The sequence below is a fragment of the Sorghum bicolor genome, chromosome 2, assembly GCF_000003195.3.
Source record: "Sorghum bicolor cultivar BTx623 chromosome 2, Sorghum_bicolor_NCBIv3, whole genome shotgun sequence".
Taxonomy (NCBI): Eukaryota; Viridiplantae; Streptophyta; class Magnoliopsida; order Poales; family Poaceae; genus Sorghum; species Sorghum bicolor.
Window position 1 is genome coordinate 67,893,043 of NC_012871.2, and position 19,624 is coordinate 67,912,666.

Sequence of the window (19,624 nt, forward strand, 5' to 3'; positions counted from 1 at the left end):
ACTAATTAGACTTAAAAGATTCGTCTCGTAAATTACTCTCTAGTTGTATTTTTAGTTTTATAAATAATTTATATTTAATACTCTATGTATGTGTCCAAACATTCAATGTAACGATAAAATTGATCAGACGCAACCAAACCGGACTTTAGCCTAGATCTCAATGAAGGCCCTGTTTGGTTCCACCAACTAAATTTTAGCTAGCTAAAATTATTTTAGCTACTCTTAGGTGACTAATGAAACTAAACTATTTTAGCCCTTTTTAGTCAATGTGTTTGGAACTTTACCTACTAAAGTGACTAAAGTTTAGCTAGCTAAAATTTAGTTGGTGGAACCAAACAGGCCCGAAGACGTGAAGTTGAACGGTGGGCAGAAAACACAGGTACCCACAGCCACGTGGCTGGGTCTTCCGGCAGGACGCAGGACGCAGGACACAACACCTACCCTTCCCACCGTCCTCTCGAGTCTGGACTCTGGACTCGTAGTAGTTGCAGCCACTGGTCTTGCGAGCTGCCACCTATTTGCCTTCACGCGAAGAAAAGTACTACCTGCGATGCGAGACTGGGAGCCGACAGCCGAGCACTCAGCTCTGCGGGGCTTGCCGCCGCGACTATCCCCTGCCTCGCCTCGCCTGCACCTCTCTCCCTCTCCCCGTGATCCCGTCTCAGCAGATGCCTCCCTTCCTGCAGCTTCAACTTCAGGGTGGTGAGATTCTCCTTCCCCTCGCTCCGTTTCCGCCGGTTGATTACTGTCTTCGGTTGCTTAATCGACTTGCTTGACGTCCCATGCTTCGAGGCCTGGGAATCGGAAGGTAAAAGTTCACTCCAGTAATTCCTTCCTGAGGGGTGGAACAGGAGTGCCGGTTGGTCAAGGTGTACGGTGCCTGCACGGCAAGAGCCCGTCCTTCTTTCCCCCAGCAAAATTAGAATTAGTATAGTATCAGTTCTTGGTCTTGACTCTTTTCAGGTAGCGCCTTCTAGTGCTACGTGCTAAGGCCACCCTTTGCTTTGCTGGTGCCTCAGGGGACAAAACCCATAGATTAATTACTGAGATATTTTCCTACCTTCCTTTCGTTTACAAGTACCCTTGATTGATGATTGATCTGTCAGGCAGTCCATTGCTACGCCCCCATTCGTCATTTTCATGTTTCTGGGATTTCCTCTTAGTTGTTTCTGTGATACCGGAAAGATTCAGCCTTCCCTCCTACACTGTAATGGTTATGGTATTCTGCCTCAACTGGTTTACCTGATCTTCATTGAAATCCACAAAACACAATCTTCTCACTGCTCCACAATGGCAACAAAACGCTTCTTTGAAATCTGTCTAACACAAACCCCTTTTTTTTTGTGTGTGTTTTCAGCTTATCTGATAGTCAGTACCAGTACTGCAACAGCGATTTCTGAAGGTCGACTAATGTGATGTCAATCGCGTGCTGCTTGCCGGTCGTGGAGTGCGTGTACTGCCTGGCTTGTGCGCGGTGGGTGTGGCAGCGCTGCCTCCACTCTGGAGCCTACGACAGTGAGACCTGGGGTGTTGCATCGGCTGAAGAGTTTGAGCCCGTGCCACGGTTGTGCCGGATCATCCTCTCGGTCTATGAGGATGACCTTGAGAACCCCCAATGGGCGCCTCCAGGTGGTTATGGCATGGAGCCACGTTGGGTGGTGCACCGGAGGACATATGAAGACACTCATGGTCATGCACCAACTTACCTTCTGTATGTTGATCACCAACATTCAGATGTCGTGCTTGCTGTTCGGGGAATGGACATGATGAAGGAGAGTGACTATGCTGTCCTTCTGGATAACAAGCTTGGGCAGAGGAGGTTCGATGGTGGCTACGTGCATAATGGCTTGCTTAAGGCTGCTGAGTGGGTTTTTGATGCTGAGCGTGATGTTCTGAAGGACCTTCTGGAGAGGAACCCTGGTTATACACTCACATTTGCTGGGCATTCTCTTGGCTCTGGTGTGGCGTCAATGCTAGCTTTGCTGGCGGTACACGACAGGGAGCTGCTGGGTGGCATAGACAGGAAGAGGATTCGATGTTTTGCAATGGCACCAGCCCGATGTATGTCGCTCAATTTGGCTGTCCGTTATGCGGATGTCATCAATGCAGTGATTCTTCAGGTAAGCTTCCATCAGTAGTTAATTACCACAACAGTGTCATTATGTGTACTTGTTTTATAAGTGTTTGGGCATTAAATTGGTAATCTCCTGTAATTCAGTTATGCTGTTGCCACTTCAGAGCCTAAAATAAACTCCCCTTCCGTTCAATTTCAAATTTCTTAACAACCACTGATGCTTATATCAAACCTATATGATGAACTGTTGTTTCGTGGAGCACTGGCAACACAGTGCCATTGACAATTTCTACTATCATTACTTGGATCAAGAATCCAGCTGAAATATACTGTTGAATCTTTCTGATATTCCTATCTGGTGAACCAGGATGATTTTTTGCCTCGCACAGACATTCCTTTGGAAGACATCTTCAAGTCACTCTTCTGGTAATGTAACTTAACTCTTATGTATCACCAACATGACAATGCATATTGGTAGGGATTTATGATCTCTGATTGTTTTCAGGGTACCTGATGTAGTCCTCTTTGTACAGCTTACCATGCCTTCTATGTGGAAGGTGCCTAATAGACACCTGTATACCTGAAAGTGTGATGTTGAGAGATCCAAGACGCCTCTATGCACCTGGTAGGCTTTACCACATTGTTGAAAGGAAACCTTTCAGGTATGAATTTTCCTTTATACTTTTTTTCCTGAAAAAAGCATGTAAGTAATGCTTGCTATTTCAACAGAACTGGATGCTATTGTCAAAATAATAAATCCAGAGATCTGCCATTGTTAATCTGTAGCTATGATTACTGTCATTGTGACTTGTGATGATATACCTCCCTTTGATAGTTCACCAATTTGTTGTGTGCAAATTTTCATGCTAATGCAAAGTAGGTTTCAATTCATTTTTGAGCAATGAATATGTACAGGACAAACTTCTAGAAAAAAATAGTTATTTTGCTTTTCCTCTTTGATACATACTTCAGAAATTTTATTGAAACAATTCCTGATTGCTGCAGATGTGGAAGATACCCCCCTCTTGTGAGAACAGCAGTTCCGGTGGATGGGAGATTTGAACGCATTGTTCTCTCTTGCAACGCAACATCTGATCATGCTATTATATGGATAGAAAGAGAGGCCCAAAGGGCATTAGATGTAAGTTTGCATTTTGTCATCGAAATTGACTCTATTCCCTTTGAAATGCTTGTTAGTGGTATTCGCCTATGGTAATACCAAACCACAAGCCTGTAACAACTGCCTAAAACTGCTTCACAAATCACAATAGTCCAGGTGAGAAGTTTTTAGACCTTTCCTTTTCCACTCTCCAATTGCAGAGGATTTTTTTTTTCCTTTCTTGGCTGTGACACTTTCAGCATCAGCCTGTTTGGTGAGTAAATGTGCATAAACGGGATGCAAACTAACAGCTCTGTCATTTCAGTTATTGCTGGAGAGTGAGAAGACCACGAAAGCACCTGAGGTTCAAAGGATGAGCGATGAGATCACTGTTACAAGAGATCATGACGAGGAGCAGCAGGAAGCACTGAGGCGTGCAATCACGCTAGGGGTTGCTGATGTAAAAATGCCATCTGCATATGGTACGTTCGATGAAAATCCTACTTCTGAAGCAGAAGAGGCCCCACTGCTATCAGACAGCGGAAGGCGCAGGGCAGTATGGGAGGAGTGGATCGCAAGGATATTTGAGAAGGATGAATCAGGGCAAATGGTTCCACGGAGATGATCATGGCAACAGCTCAAGACATGCTTGATGGGTCGGTTTTGTTGATGCTGTTTTCCACTCTGTTTCAAGGCCTATTTTGAAACTTTGAAACGGTGATGGAAGGGGAGTAGGAGTTAGGGATTAGAGCAGGTATTTAGGGGTGAAGTAGTGTGTAGCAATGAATAATTTGCCCTCTGGCTAATAAAAAGGTGGCTGCCTATTGTACTTCCACATCATTAATGTGGTAGTCTTAACAAATGTGGATGTGCAGAGCTGTAACTTGTATATATATCATTGGATAAGATAGTGTAGAATCTTGGGCATACTCACATTCAAATTCGGCTCGTTGTTTTGAGATGCATGCCCTGTGAAAAAGCAATGTCTGAAACACCAACTTTTTGCTAACCAGTGGAAGTAGCATTAGCAGGAAAGCAACAAACTACTGTGGCTTGTTGTGTCAGCTTGCATTGCTTGGCCGTCCCGGCTTTGACTTGCATGACCAATTCTGCGGTTCCTGAGCTGAGTACCGTGGTCAGCTGAAGTTCTTTTTCAATTTCCATGGTCTTCGAACTACATATTCAGACAAATCCCTGGTCAAAAAACGGTAACAGTTCAAATTGCAGCTCAGTTTTTCTATTGGCGCAACAGTTGGACGAAGGATCCAAAGCAGGCAGTCAGGATTGCCAGAATTTTTCTAATGAACTGTTATTACTAATCACTAATTTTAGTTGATTTAGTAATCACGATGTGCTAACCAGGAGTATTAGCAAGCTGCATTGCTGGCGTCAGATGATGTCGCCCACGATCATCCCCCGGTTGCCTCAAGTTGCCGCGCGTTGACCTTACTGCCGTGGTCGCGAGAGCTCCTCCTCGTTCCATCCGAGGCGCTGCCGTGCCGAACTGCCGACGTCGCCGTAGCCATGATGATCGCGACTGCGGCGCTGCCGGCCGCGTCCCGTTCGGTGGCGGCGCTCCTCGCGGGCGAAGGCGGGGTACCCGCAGATGAGCTGCGGCGACTGGAGCGGAAGCTCGACAAGGCGCGGGGCCTGGCAGCGGACGCCGAGGCGAAGGAGGGCCGCGACGCCGGCGCCAGGGCGTGGCTGCGCGATCTGCGGGACGCGCTCTACGTGCTCGGAGACTCGGTCGACGACTTCCGCCGCGCCGCCGCCCGGCGGCACCAGCAGGGCCGGAGATCGGTACGCGCGGTCTCCCTGCCTTCTCTTGGATCTCATGATGCCGAGCAATTTTGAAACCATGGAAAGGAATTCATTTTCGTTGCAAAGAAATGAAAAGAGAGAGAAGATCGGGGCATAAGTAGCCTACATTGAATGGTAGGTACTGAATTGCCTGCATTTTCAGTACTCCGATCGGATCCTTAGCCGTTAGACTTAGACCTCGCCATGCTATGGCTAATTGGCTATGAGCCAGCATGCCACCGAGTATCAGTGGAATGATTACTACCATGAACCTATGCTTGCTTTTTTCAGATAGGGAGGTATCTGGTTGTGATTGTTAGTTGCAACTTGCCATGATTTATGACGTTTAAGGTTGGGCAAGTATAACCAACTTTGGCCGTTGTTTTGTTGCCACCACAAAATATGGCAAGATTCACTTCCAGTAAATTATGTCACACACGTTAATGACTCATAAAAATGTAATTTTGAGCCCCTAACATTAGGCAAGTCCGTAAGTGTGACAATTGTTTTTTTTTTTGGAAAATAGTGTCAGCTTATGGATGAGAGCCAAACATTGTTGCTTTTTCCCTCAGTGCCTGATGACAGCCCAATTCCCAAGCCCTTAACCGCTAGCCGGGCTTTCAATCGCATGGTGGATCTGAGTTGTTTTGTCTGTCCAGCCAGCCTCAGGAAAAGGTTAAAGAAAATTAAAATGATTCAACCAGGACATCAGTAACAGTGTGATCCACAACATTTTTTTTTCAAAGTTTTTTATATATTTATTTGTTAGTATTTCTCAAAGTATTTGTGTGGGTTTCTAATATCATCTACAATCTTAATGTGGACAGTTACGCCATTGGTTTACATTACCATCAAACATGGACAGAAACCAGTACAAGACTTTCAAATCCAGTATCAGTAGCCTCAATAAACAAATGGATGGTATTCTACAGAAAGGCTCCGAATTGGGACTTCAAGCAATCAACCAGGAAGGTCAGAGTGGGAGCGCTGAATTTTCTTGGGGGGTGGTGCCCGATGATGATACCCTGGGTGACATTCAAAATGAGAAAAATAAATTGATTGACGTATTGACAGAGAGGAAGAGTCCAAACAAAGCCATAATAATTGTTGGGGATAGTGGAATGGGAAAAACTACACTGGCAAGGAAAATTCATGACGATCATCGCACCAGAAATGCATTCACTATTGTTGTATGGGTGAGTGTTTTCAACAACTTGGATGATATTGGATTACTCTCTGCGATTGTGAAGGCTGCTGGTGGAAATCCCAGTGGAGAAGAAAATAGGGTACAACTTGAGGCCATGTTGGCAGCCATTCTTAAAGGAAAGAGATTCTTTATGGTTCTTGATGATGTCCGCAGCAATCAAATTTATGAGAATTCCCTAGAGGCTCACTTGCATGTCTGTGGTCATGGAAGCCGGATTTTGATCACCACTCGTGATGAGAGTATTTCGACACAGATGAAGGATGCTTACATCTACAGGGTTAAAAATTTTACTTTTCAGGATTGTTGGTCCTTGCTTTGCCAGTCTTCTTGTCTGGATGAGAGCCTACATGGTGACATTTTAAGGAATATCGGAATAGCGATTATCCAAAAATGTAACAAGCTTCCAATGGCTGCCAAGATTATAGGGGCTGTCCTAAGAACAAAAGAACCGACCTGTGAGGCCTGGCAAAGAGTGTATGAAAGCGAAGGATGGTCCTTCAGGGAGCTTCGAGACTATGTCCATGGCTTAACTGGGGCCATCTATTTGGGCTACCATGATTTGCCCTTGCATCTGAAGCAATGCTTTATTTATTTATCACTGTTCCCTGAAGGCTTTGTCATCAGGCAGCAGTTTGTCAGTCAGCTGTGGATTTCGGAGGGTTTAATTGATGAAAGAGATAACTGCAGTCCTGAAAAGACTGCAGAGGAGTATTACAGGGAGTTGTTATCAAGGAACCTTCTGCAGCCTGAAATTGGGAATGACGACATAACAAGATGCACAATTCATGATCAAATTAGATCCTTTCTGCAGTTCTTTGTCAATGACAAAATTTTTACTGGTGAACTGAAGACTAGCATCAATGGAAATTCCAGCGAAGGACTGCGACATGTGTGGATTAGAAGCAACCTACTAAGGACTACTGTGGAAGAAATAGGAACAGTGGAAAGCTTGAAGACAGTTATTCTATACAAAAACCCATTGGGGAATCGCAGCTTAGACAAGTTGTTTAAGGGGCTCAAATATTTGCAGGTGTTGGACCTTGGTGGTACTGAAATTAAGTATATTCCAAGGACATTAGAATCTCTATATCACCTTAGACTGCTAAATCTTTCACTAACGCGAATTACAGAGCTTCCAGAGTCCATTGAGTGCCTAACAAATCTACAGTTCTTGGGTCTTCGATACTGCAATTGGCTACATAATCTTCCAAGTGGAATTGGTAAACTGCAATATTTGCGATATCTTGATCTTCGAGGAACCAACTTGCATCAAGTCCTGCCAAGTTTGTTAAATCTGAAGCAGCTCTCCACGCTACATGGCTTTGTAGTAAACCGTAAATCCAAGCGTGAGGATGATCCAACTGGGTGGCCTTTGGAAGACTTAAAATCTCTAGATGCATTGAGAAGCCTGCAGATTATGAGGTTGGAAAGAGTCTCAGATCCTTTGAGGGTGCAAGAAGCCATGCTGGAGAAGAAGTCACACCTCAAGGAACTTGAACTATGTTGTAGCAATGATGATAGACAGTCTGAAGTACAAGAAGAAGATGCTAAAACAATTAAGGACGTATTTGGTTGCCTTTCTCCTCCACACTGCTTGAAATCTCTCAAAATAGTGAGCTATTATGGAAAAGTTTTCCCTGATTGGCTACCTAATCTCTCAAACCTCCAGCGCCTTGTCCTTACTGATTGCAAATTCTGTGAGCATCTTCCCAACCTGGGCCAGCTAACCGAACTCAAGTTCCTGACTATAACAGCCTGTTCCAAGTTAGTTACCATTAAGCAAGAGCAAACAGGTACCCATCAGGCGTTTCCAAGGCTAGAGCAGTTGCACCTTCGAGACATGCCCAATCTTGAATCATGGATAGGATTTTCACCTGGTGATATGCCTTCCCTTGTGAAATTCCGTCTGGAGAATTGTCCTAAGCTGTGTAACCTGCCATCTGGCATCAAGAACTCGAAAGTCCTGACAAGCATGAAACTACACCATATTGATAGCCTACAAATTATTGAGGACCTGCCTGTGCTCAAAGAATTGGTTATCCAGGCCTGCAATGATCTTCAAAAAATCTCAAATATTCCATTACTTGAAGTTCTGATAGTCCATGGTTGCTCTCGGTTGAAGGATGTCACTGAAGTCCACCTTAGTCATGTCCGCATTGTAGATAGAGAGATAAGAGAGCTTCCAGATTGGGTTGCTACTAATGCATCCATGCTGCAGACATTCACTATAGTTGGCAGAGCAGAACTGCTTCAAAGATTACTTCCCAATCATGAAGACTGGGAAATCATCCGTCACATAAGCAAAGTTTATGCAAACCTACCTGATGAATCTCCATTCTTCACCTACACAAAAAGCTCTGCTGATTTCCATGTTGATCAAAGAATCTGTGAACGAGGAAACCCATCTGTCCTGTTAGCAGCTGACATTCCACACGAAGCGCTGAACATTTCACTTGATAATTCTGTTGCGAGAACATCTCGAGTTGGTGCGCCCAGAGTACCACTCAGACGGATTTCCACGCTAAAGGGGGCCATAAGACGCTACCTTGTTCCGTATCTTATTGTGGCTGCCATTCTTATGCAAGTTATGTCCTATTTGCTGAAGAATAGGACAAGCAGAGAGAATTGGCTTGTTCAGACCCTCTTCATTTTCTTCACAACAGTGTTCTTGCTGTTGCTTGTATTTCTTGAGTGAGGGTTCTCTCATATCAAACTGTGATCAGATGAAAAGGAAACCACAAATAAATTTCGAAATTGTAACATTCTCAGCACAAGTGTGTGTCCACTTTATGCAATTTTCAGCAATTGCACATCCACAAATAGTTTTTGAAACTGTATCATTCTCGGCAGAATTCTAAAGTTGCTACTGCAGAGTGCTTAGAAGAAGAAGACACATTTGTCAAGGTTTTAATAACTGTATGTGCTGTAATTCTCAAAAAAAAAATGATGTGCTGCAACAGTGAAAGAAAAGAATATGGAAATATCATTTATTTGCAAAATTCCCAGAATATAAGTTACTCAGCTTGATCGTCAGTTTGTTGCATCAGTCTGCTGGTAATTTATGTGTATGTATATTTGCTGCAAAGATAAAGATAAATTGGTACTTGCCCGTCTAGGAATGTTCATAAAAGTTGTATACTGAAGCTGTTACCTGCAAATGAAGTAATGAATCATGAAAGCAGGTTCTGTAACGGATGTGGTTTTACCTTTTGTTCTGCTTTGAGTTGGTTTGAATTGTATGATGGATTGACAGTTTATATTCACATCTCAATTTTTAATATTCCACTATATGAGACCTGACTTTGTAAAAGACATTATGAGTGTGAGTTACACTTGTATTGATTAGTTACATTACAAATTTCCAGAGGCCGCATGGGCCGACGGGCGGATAGTTCGGCCCAGTTATCTTTATAAGTTTAGTTATCTTTGTATTTGCAATTTATATTAGTCCTAAATAGGTTATTTAGCAAAAGAGGTGAAGTAGAAGAGATATAAATATTTGTAGACTCTATTGATATAATCAAGCAATGAATTATGAAAAAACAATTATAGTCTTCCTCAATCTCTTAAGCTCTTGGCAAAGCATAAGGCCCAGTTATTCCAAAATACCCACCTCGTGAGTCCAGCGATCCTCCTCCATCAGCCAGATCCTCCAGCACCTCCGATCCTTCATCAGCCGGATCCTCCAGCACCTCCGATCCGATCCTCCATCAGCCGTTTAAAAAAACAAATACCGATCCATATCGCCGCGTCCCCTGCCTCATCCATTGTGCCGCGCCACCACAACAACGCCACCAGCCACCAGCCGCCGCCGCACCCCCATCACCACAGCCGCCACGCCGCACCGCCATCCGCCGCCGCCGCCGCAATCATCGATCCAGATCCGCCATAACACGCCGCCGCCACCACGCTTTGCCTCGATGGACTTCCCTAAATCTGCTGGGAAATCTGATCCTGTGGCCTTCGTCAACCAGTGCGACTCCTACTTTCGCCGAGAGCGCATCATGGAGGAAGAAAAGGTATGACTGGTTTCCGTAATTTGGAAGATGACGCCCGGGTTTGGTTCCTCCAAGTCCAGCACGCCGAAGGCACCCCGGCGTGGCGTCGCTTCACCGAGCTCCTGCACCTGCGCTTCAAATCGCCCCCATGCCCTAACCTGCTCCATCAGGTATCCTTTCGTGTCGACAACGCCCTACGCATCCTTGTTGATGTGTCCACCACACAGCTGGATCGCCTCAGGGCGCGTCTCCAGGCGAAGGACAAGGAGGAACATGAACGCCGGGCGGTTATACGCCGACAGGCAGCAGCACGGGGACTCTTGGCACGCCGCCGAGCGCAGGCTTTTCATGCAACAAAAGCATCAAAAGAGCAAGCAGCGGTGCGCCTACAAGCAGCAGTGCGAGGATTTCTTGTCCGCCGTAGGGTGCGGATGAGACGCATGTTCCTCATTCCGGCGCGCTGGCAAATCACAGCCGGATGGTTTGACTACTCGAGCTCGCCTGTTCTTCCTTGTCTGGTGTCTTCCGGCAACAACCATGGCAACGCAGCGACGCACCACCAGCGGTTCAACCCGTGCCACGAATTGCAGCGGCCATCTCATCTGTTCAGGCGCCCAGCGGACTCGTTGGCTGCTATATCTTCCTCTTTTCAGCCTACACGACGCTAGCTGTTGGGTCTTTTTCATGGGATCCCGGACAACATAGTTGTAGTCCACCTTTATTTCATATTTTTGTTTTAAATAATAAAGGTAAGCCGATATGTAAAAGACTCAATCCACGGTCGTGTCCAATAGTTCTGCGGCAACTATCCAGCTCGAGGACGAGCTGGGTCTCCAAGGGCGAGGGAGATGTCATAGGCAGCCACAGGCTGCCTGGGCCGACAGGCTGATAGTTCGGCCCAGTTATCTTTATAAGTTTAGTTATCTTTGTATTTATAATTTATATTAGTCCCAAATAGATTATTTAGCAAAAAAGTGAAGTAGAAGGGACATAAATATTTGTAGACTCGATTGATATAATCAATGAATTATGAGAAACAATTCTAGTCTCTCTCAATCTCTTAAGCTTTTGGCAAAGGATAAGGTCTAGTTATCCCAAAATACCCACCTCGTGCATAACACCGCATCTCGATCTGAAAAATGAAAATGGCGGTCTTAATATCTTATATTTAAAATTAGTTATCCATGATACTGAATTAGATAATGCAACTCATAATATTTTGTTTGTTTATAAGCTGTGTATTGATCAAGAATCTTTATCACAACATCACTAGAGAAATTATTAGCATCACGTCCAATTCCATACACCAACGAGCTAATATAAAGTTAATGAGAGTTATAGGCAATACAGTGATTACACTCGTATTACATCGATGATGTTCGACATGGATCCACAATTTTTCTTTGAAAATCGTTACAGCTGCGCTACAAATTTGGAGCCATTTAGCTCTGATGTTATGTTGAGTTTCATGTATCTACCAGTTTAAAACTGAAGCTACATTCATACTTCAAGGTGTATTTTTTACATGGGGACAGGCCAGGTGCTGGCGACATTTGTTGTAGGTCTCCAAAGTTACAGAGTACAGCTCATCATTGCATGAATAGCAACAAAAGAAGATAATTGAAATTAAAATTCGTTTTTGGTTTACTATTTGAAAAGAAAATATGGGGAAAAGAATGATAAAGTGTACAAGCAATATCAAATAACATATAAATACAGAGGACTCCGAACAATTCAAGAATATCATTTATGAGGAAGTCCATTCTAATTATCATATAAATCACTTAAGCCTTGATGAATGTACAGAATAATATAAAATGGTTCAAGAAAGATGCACTAAATGAATTTTGCGATCCAAGAAACAAGGCACATCAGAATTCAGAACAGCAATAGCATAGTTAATCAACATTTAGGGTGACCAAACACAGAACTCTTCTGTGATCAATATTCGCTTGACAATGAGAAGATATGGGCAGCAACAAAGAGGAGAACTGTGAAGAGTATCCTCATCCATGACTGACTCGAGGATTGACCAGTTGGCTCACTGATGTTTCTGATTTCATCCGTCGAAACAATTTCTTCAGCTTGTGGAAGAATCGGCACAATGAAGCTAGCTGAGCTCAGTAAAGAGGACCGTGCAAGGTTCCTTGCGCTTTTGTGGAAGTAGCTACTGCTTTTGGCATATGAGAAGTAGAAGGAGCCATCTGGCAGATGTGCATATACATGATCAGCATTTTGGATGATAGGCCAGTATGGGGCAGTTGCAGAGGAGCAGCTATCAAGTAGCTCCTCAGTTCCAACAATCTCCAATCTCCTGAGCATGAAAGGTTTTTCTGGCTGTAGCCACTGCGGAAGCTTGGTTGAATTCCTTTCATATGAATGCACGGTGCGCAATGAGGGGACATCCTGCACAACATCCAAAAGCGAGCAAGCCACTACTTTCAGATCTTCAAGTCTTCTAAGGTTCGAGATCACCTTCAGCTTGCTGTTCTCACAAACTTCAAGTTTTTTAAGTGCAGGTATGTTCTCAATTGCTTCCAGGTTATCAGCATGATCTATATGCAAGCTTCTCAATGCCATACAATGCTTGAGCCAGGAAGGAAGTGAATCAATCTTGGGGCATCCAATGATCCTGAAATTCATGAGCAAAGGCATATCTCTTTTTCCGAGGCCCTGCCATGACTTCAAGTTGCTCATCTTGCTGATAACCAGCTGCTCCAGCTTCGGAAATGCCACCCCATCATCTGGTGTCCCACGAATTTCATGGCCAATGTGAGTTGACAAATGGGAACCATTTATTGCTAGGAATTTTAGATTCTTCATCTGGCCCAGAGATGGGAGATATTGGCAATGCAAACAGCCATCAAGCGTCAATTGCTTTAGTTCCCCGAGATGGAATGGGTCTAGCCAAGATGGGAATCCGTGGCCATAATAGTTTTCTAGCTTGAGAGAGACAATAGAAGGTCCTGGCTTGAGTGCTTCAAACACATCTTTAATTTTTGCTGCTCTACTAATTTCTGTCGTTTCATCATCAGTGCTGCAGCATAGCTCAAGCTCTTTGAGATGATGTTTTGCCTCAAGTGCTGATTGTATTGCATCTTCCCTGGTTAATGTTCTTTCCAGCCTAAGAATCTTGAGGCTTGTCAGCTTATATAACGACCCCAGCTCTTGAAATGACCAACCATTTCTATTTTCTGAACCTCTTGAGCTTACAAGAAAACCATGTAGGCATTTGAGCTCTTTCATCATGGAGAATCCAAATTTCACTTGATTTAGTCCAGATCCTGAGATGTCAAGTGTTCTCAAGTTTGTTAGGCGGCCAAGGGATTCTGGGAGAGCATTCAGACAAGTGCAATTTTTTAGAATTAAGAACTGTAACATCCTAAGATTCTCAATGGCAGATGGAATCTCTCTAACTTGGGTGTTTGCGAAGCTAAGATATCTAAGGTGCATCATGGATCCCAAACTCCTTGCAACACACTCAATCTGTGTATCTCCAAGATCTAGAACTCTTAGATGTGTGCACTTCTGAAAAATATCACCCAGGGTCCTGTCATTTAGTGGACTCCCACGAAGGATTATTGTCCTCAAGCTCTTCAACTTCCTAATGCCATTTCTGATAGCTTCTGCACCTCCAGTTGTAATAGTTAAGCGGCATGGCCTCAAAGCATCACCTATGTCTTGAGGATTGCCGATAAAGTATTCATCTTGTGACTGGAGAAGTGCAAATGATCTGAAGAGATGAGGCATCTTTGATCTCTCTCCACCATAAGTTTGATTTTCGGGCAAAAGAAGACCCCTACCTAACAATTCCTCATAGCATTTTTTAGCTTCCTCTTCAACAGTTGTGTTCTGCTGGGTCACAATAAACCCCTCCGCAATCCACTGCTGGGTGATACACTGCCGATCAATCACAGACCCCTCTGGATATAACGAGCAATAAAGAAAGCACCTTTTCAGATAATATGGCAACTCAAGGTAGCTCGTATTGATAGCATTTCTTATCCTCGAAGAAAGGCCACAAAAATCACTAGAGCAGATTCTCTCCCAGTCATCTTCTTTAAGGTCCACTTCCCTTAGATGGCATCCAATTCTCCTTATTGCCATTGGAAGGCCATTGCACTTTTGCACAATTCGCCTACCAATATCTTGCATGTTTCCAGTGCTCTCATAAAGGAAAGCCCTTGTACGAAGTAGCCACCAACCGTCATCCTCATTCAAACCCTTCACATGGTGAAGATGAACTGCCCCCATCCTCCTTGCAACACGCTCATTTCGGGTTGTTATAAGGACTCTACTGCCAGGGCTGCCATGCTGTGCTTGTATCTCTAGCAGCCCATCCCAAACATTCTCTCCCCAGACATCATCAATGACCAGCAGAAACTTTTTACCTTGTAACCATGTGCGCAGCTCCGCCTGTTGTCGTGCAGTATCTCCTTTACTGAATCTCTCACCTGACCACATTGTCATATGCTGCAAGTCTTGGGAGACATGAACCCATACCCTAGGTTCAAAGAACGTTTCTGTCTTGTGGTATACCTTTCTAGCAAGAGTAGTCTTGCCAACTCCAATTGTTCCTATAATAGCAAACAAAGGACGATTGGGACGACTAGGAATGTCATCTCTCTTTATTAGAAGTTCAATGAGATTTTCACAGTCGTTTTCCACCTCTCTGCCCACAATATCAGGCTCTAGATCTGGAGCAAAGTCAAGATCAGATCTTGTTTGATCTAATCTTATTTGATTCTCAATCGCTGGCTCTACATGCAGCCTCTTACCCTCTTCAATGATGCTGTCAAGTTTCTGATTCAGTTCATGTATATCACTTGCGACTATGTAGTCAATACCAACATCTCTGCAGCACTTAAAGACTGATGAAGGATTGCATTCCTATACAGAAAGGAAATGATTTAATTCTTGACCAGGATAGCCAAATTTGGATGAAAGATAAATGAACATCTAGAAATTCATTATTTAGCCATGAATCAGCAAAGTAAATCCATTAAACTGCTTCGTGGTGCATACTATTCATGAAAAGCACATTAAAGATACTAAAGATTTCCACAGTTCATATGACACTGACTTGTAGTTATATAGTAAGTTTTTTTTTTCTAACTTACTAGTGTATTGACAATAGGTGGCCATGGAGGCAGATTTTGCTAACTAAAAGACATGCCAAGATATGTCTATGATGCAAAAGATAATATTAGTCTTGGATTAATCAAATATTCGCATACTCTCTTATTTACTTGGCCCACAGTAAAGTCAAGCACTCCCTCCTTCGAAGAATACAAGGCGTACTTTGTGACCAAGACAAAGAGACAGTTCAGCATATTTTGACATCTTGTGCTTTTGCTCGTGAAATCTCCAGAAACTTGATTTACTTCCCATTGCCCCCACAGCCCAGCAAGACAGTACCAAAACGTGGCAGATCTCTTGTGGTGTTCTATGACACCAATGGCTTTTGGAAATCTCCCTTGAATTATGCTTATTAGTGCTCAAATGATTAGATGGCACAGTGGCACAATAGAGACAACACCTATGGTTCTTTTGTCTAGACCCGCCCCTAGCACCAAAACAACTTAGGAAAGGGCTGAACTCACTCAGCATCTTAGTGGCTTGGGAAACTTGGAAACATCGAAATGACTATATTCTCAATGGTACAAGACCGAGTGTGTTTTGTGGTGCTTGGCTGGAGCTAAAGGGCTGCACAAATTTTTGGTTAGGTCATTTTCAGCAGACAGTCCCCATCCATGGGTAGTTCTTCTGGCCACCTGTTTATTTCTTGCCTGATCTGTTATTTGTGTGTGTTTAGAGTGTTTTTTGGTGTGTGAGTCAGTGTGTGTTGAGTCTTTGTAGAGATGAGGTTTTTGCTCCCCATCTCATGCATTTTCTCCCTTAATGAAATGATATGCATCTCTCTTGCGGGTTCGAGGAAAAAAAGGAATGCAAGGCATATTTTGTTTTGGCTCAGTCTTTATTGTTAAACTGTTTGTTCATAGAATAAATCATATATTACTAAAAACGCAATGTAATGTGATCTTCTAAAAAATATGAACATAGTTGTGTAATTTGACAAAGTGTTGATCAGCACATGCAAAACTTAACTCTTTCCAAAACATAAACCTTGTACTTCTAAATGGAGGGAGTATCAGTTGGCCTGTAGTGTATGATGCTTGGAACAGCTCAATCAATCCTTCTTAAATTCCTAGCCGGTACCCAAATAATGTTCTAAGCACACAAGCATGTGTGGAACCAGTGAGAAGGTTCATCCAATTAGCATGCTGTGAATCTTGCGAGACATTCATAGACTTGAGAAAAATTCGAGAAACTTAGCAGCCAGAAATAATCACTACATCGTGCTGTCTGCAAAAAGAAAAACAGACACTAACATCTGTTGTTTCAACTTTTCACGTGCTGTTGCGTTTGGTTGGAAAATTCCTGTAAGGATTGACATCTTTTGAAGGATATCACCTAGCCTCAGCCACATCTCTGAGCTGAGGCTCTACAAATATGTGAAGATGTCAGAGGATGGTAATGACCACTAGGTGAACTCTCAAAGCCAAGGAAATTCAGTTGTAGTCTATGCAAGAACACTTAGATGGACATGCATTGGACTTTAGCAAAACTTCTTTGTCTCGGCCTCTTGGGAGTCAAGACTTCTAAGTGAATACTGAATAACAAAACTATAGTGCAGAGATACAACCCTCAATGTACAAAAGTAAAATCAAGGAAGATTCAAGACATTTCCTGACCTGTGGCTGTGATGTTTGGAACCTCTCCTTTTCAATCCTACATCGGTCAATTATGTTTTCTGCCTCATAAATAATTTCTCGTGACCTCTTCAGCCAATCCCTAGTAGTTTCATTTTGCACAACTGTCTGCTCTGCATCTGTAATGATAGCTCCCATACTCTCAAGTTTTCTTGACAGTTTGTTAATCTCGTTTCTGATGCACAAGACTTTGGCTATTTCATTAGTGGCTAAATTGCCAAGTGAGATGATAACTTGTTTTGTGAACTCAGATAGAATCATCTCCATCATAACTGACTTGGAAGTGTTCAAATACTATCTTCTCTGCAAGGAATCAAACTTGTTATGTTAGAAAAATAAAAATCACATCCCCTCTTGCCGTTCACCATCATTGAGAACCATGCATAGTTTTATCAAATATTTTTAACGACCAAGCTATATGAATGTTATGATTTTGGATCTGTAGATATTTTTGAAGCAAGGGATCCCTACAACTAAATACATTTTTCCATGTTACAACTTGCTAGAGGCACTCGCAAAAAAAGTTTGCCTCAAAAATGTGTTTCCTTATTTGTTATTTAACTAAAAAAAATTAAGAAGGGAGTTTGTGAAGGTAATGGCAGATGTCCACTGTGGCCCAGCCACATTATTGTTATTGATGTACAGAAGAAAGGAACAAGTCAATGTTCCTTCGTGCCGGTGGGTGTCAATAAATTATGCACCAGATTCTAGACTTCCAAATAGTACTACATCATTGTTCATTTGCCCCTAGCACTTAATATGCACAACAACTTAATTTGACAATGACTGAATGACCTGTATTAGCTTAATAGCACATCTGAAGACATGTTTCCTGAATCTACCACCCTCCAAGCATTCCTTCCTTCGGATTAACCAATACTTTGCATGATCCTGCCTACCTTTTGGACTCCTACACTGCAAACTGGCCAAAATCATCCAACAACATGAATCATGAATGCACCTCAATTGCTACTGAGCTCCCTCCAGGATGCTACTAAATACGCAACATTGCACACAGAACCATCAACTAAACAACAAAATTGATCCATCAACTAAACAACAAAATGGATCCAGAATAAAACAAGGTCATATATCAAAGACTGCACCTCTTGGGTAGTTTGCCAGGATGCTATCATCTTAATACTTTTTTTTTTGCGCATAGCTATCATCCTAATACTGCAACAGTGTACTCGCAATCCACAATTCCCGGAAGAAATTAGATGCACAAGACTCAATAGTCAATAGAATAAAAAGATGCACCTTTTCACACCTTCTTGGGTCTTGAAGGCCGCAGCAGTGCTCGCCCGCCCCACCCGAACCTTGAGCTTGGGCGATGCCGCCAAAGAAAGGCGGAAGCTGTGAGCCGTTGACGGCACCAAGCTTCCTGAGAACCTGAAGGGCGCCTTGCACGGAGCAGATCTTGGGACTACTGCCGCTGCGCAATGCGGCGAGTTGGAGGGGCGTCGTCTTCGCTGCAGCTTCCATATCCGATCGCCCCCGCAGCATCGCCTGAGTTTTAAATGCTCCACCAGTCCTCGCTCCAGGAGGGGTGGCCGGCCAAGATGCAGCTGTCACGAAATTCACTAGTTGACGCATACGCATAATTCGCAGTCAACCCCCCGTATCTGATACTTATTACTTTTAGTGGTATAAAAAGAAAAACGAAATGAAATATACCATAATTTGAAACATTATAAGACGCTTTGAGTTTTTAGATATATATCTTTTGCTATGCATTTAAATATATATTAATTATATCTAGATAGATATCAAAACAATGTATTTTAAAAACTAAAACATTATGGAGTAGAACAGAGGAAGTATATACATAGAGCATCTCCAAGAGTATCCTAAAACATGTTGGTATTCTTAAAATTGTGATAAAACATGAAAAACCCATCTCCAACGGTTTCCTAAAACCCAATCCTGAGTTGCGGTAAAATACTCCCGTAGGGCGGAAATTTACGCGTCAATTCTCACTGCGTATTTCCTCTCTCGCTCGGCCGTCGTTGTTTCGCGTTACGTGAAAATTCTTTCCCGCGGCTTTTCTTTACACGCCGAAAAAAACTTGTCGAAGCCCGGCCATATATATCTAGCACTCCAGATCGTTCAGGGTCACTTGACCGTCGCGAGGAGGACGTCGATCTCGCCAAGAGCCGTCACTGAGGAGGAACTCGATCTCGCCAGGACCGATCTCGCCAAGATCGATCGCGCGCCGGCCTGGTTGGAGAAGAGATCGTGGCCGGCGAGTAGGAGATATTCCGAGGAGGAGAGATCGCCAGGAGGTAATCTTCATCGCTCGCGTATGGTCGTTCATCTTTCTAGGGTTCTTGATCTGCCAATCGAGATGACCATCTCCCGGAATCGTTGATATCTGATATTCAGTACTTGATGATCTTGTGTTGTTGTTCTTGCGAAGCACATCGGTAGTTGCTGCGTATAGTTTGTTTTTTTTCAGTTTTATTAACATGGATTGATTTTGAATTGTTACTGAAATCGCCCACATGCAGTACTGTTATGTTCTTCCTTTTAATCAAGTAGTTTTCATTAGGAACATTCAGTATGTACTTGATTCAGTAGGAACATCGTTCTTTGTCTAGAATCTACATACAGTAATTTTTTTAAATACCGATGGACATGTTGATTCAGGTAAGACTTGCATAGTTTTTTTTT

General features: G+C 43.2%; 3 protein-coding genes and 1 long non-coding RNA gene across 10 annotated transcripts; 2 read left to right on the plus strand and 2 right to left on the minus strand.

The window, feature by feature from the left end:
* On the plus strand, positions 482 to 4,132 carry LOC8080682. 3 transcript variants are annotated; one of them, XM_002460651.2, is made up of 6 exons: positions 482 to 702; positions 1,358 to 2,120; positions 2,442 to 2,500; positions 2,608 to 2,736; positions 3,080 to 3,215; positions 3,499 to 4,108. In XM_002460651.2, exons 2-6 carry the CDS (start codon positions 1,416 to 1,418, stop codon positions 3,796 to 3,798), a joined length of 1,329 nt encoding a protein of 442 aa, XP_002460696.1. In that variant the 5' UTR covers positions 482 to 702; positions 1,358 to 1,415; the 3' UTR covers positions 3,799 to 4,108. The 3 variants fall into 3 exon arrangements, with proteins under 3 accessions (XP_002460696.1, XP_021309429.1, XP_021309430.1); XM_021453754.1 differs by lacking the exon at positions 482 to 702 and adding an exon at positions 709 to 1,219; XM_021453755.1 differs by lacking the exon at positions 482 to 702 and having other exon boundaries at positions 1,416 to 2,120; positions 3,499 to 4,132.
* On the minus strand, positions 4,101 to 4,662 carry LOC110432836. Its single transcript, XR_002450107.1, has 2 exons — positions 4,533 to 4,662; positions 4,101 to 4,347 (listed from the first exon to the last, which is right to left on the minus strand). It is a non-coding gene; the product is annotated as an uncharacterized LOC110432836 (long non-coding RNA).
* Positions 4,659 to 8,954, plus strand: LOC8077435 (putative disease resistance protein RGA3). Of its 2 annotated transcripts, none has more exons than XM_002460652.2 (2): positions 4,659 to 4,973; positions 5,801 to 8,954. In XM_002460652.2, exons 1-2 carry the CDS (start codon positions 4,698 to 4,700, stop codon positions 8,873 to 8,875), a joined length of 3,351 nt encoding a protein of 1,116 aa, XP_002460697.1. In that variant the 5' UTR covers positions 4,659 to 4,697; the 3' UTR covers positions 8,876 to 8,954. The 2 variants fall into 2 exon arrangements, with proteins under 2 accessions (XP_002460697.1, XP_021309428.1); XM_021453753.1 differs by lacking the exon at positions 4,659 to 4,973 and adding an exon at positions 4,981 to 5,108.
* On the minus strand, positions 11,900 to 18,508 carry LOC8077437 (putative disease resistance protein RGA3). Of its 4 annotated transcripts, none has more exons than XM_021454601.1 (4): positions 18,222 to 18,508; positions 17,747 to 17,873; positions 16,934 to 17,254; positions 11,900 to 15,068 (listed from the first exon to the last, which is right to left on the minus strand). In XM_021454601.1, exons 3-4 carry the CDS (start codon positions 17,219 to 17,221, stop codon positions 12,120 to 12,122), a joined length of 3,237 nt encoding a protein of 1,078 aa, XP_021310276.1. In that variant the 5' UTR covers positions 17,222 to 17,254; positions 17,747 to 17,873; positions 18,222 to 18,508; the 3' UTR covers positions 11,900 to 12,119. The 4 variants fall into 4 exon arrangements, with proteins under 4 accessions (XP_021310276.1, XP_021310274.1, XP_021310275.1 ...); XM_021454599.1 differs by having other exon boundaries at positions 18,212 to 18,508; XM_021454600.1 differs by lacking the exon at positions 17,747 to 17,873.

What these genes read in the sequence shown, in the direction of transcription:
- LOC8080682 (XM_002460651.2), top strand. Translation starts at nt 1,416, where the DNA reads ATGTCAATCGCGTGCTGCTTGCCGGTCGTGGAGTGCGTGTACTGCCTG. An exon ending in TCAATGCAGTGATTCTTCAG is followed by an intron (nt 2,121 to 2,441) that starts GTAAGCTTCCAT and finishes CTGGTGAACCAG; the next exon opens with GATGATTTTTTGCCTCGCAC. An exon ending in AGGCCCAAAGGGCATTAGAT is followed by an intron (nt 3,216 to 3,498) that starts GTAAGTTTGCAT and finishes CTGTCATTTCAG; the next exon opens with TTATTGCTGGAGAGTGAGAA.
- LOC8077435 (XM_002460652.2), top strand. Translation starts at nt 4,698, where the DNA reads ATGATGATCGCGACTGCGGCGCTGCCGGCCGCGTCCCGTTCGGTGGCG. An exon ending in ACCAGCAGGGCCGGAGATCG is followed by an intron (nt 4,974 to 5,800) that starts GTACGCGCGGTC and finishes TAATGTGGACAG; the next exon opens with TTACGCCATTGGTTTACATT.
- LOC8077437 (XM_021454600.1), bottom strand. Translation starts at nt 17,221, where the DNA reads ATGATGGAGATGATTCTATCTGAGTTCACAAAACAAGTTATCATCTCA. An exon ending in TCCAAACATCACAGCCACAG is followed by an intron (nt 15,069 to 16,933) that starts GTCAGGAAATGT and finishes CTTTCTGTATAG; the next exon opens with GAATGCAATCCTTCATCAGT.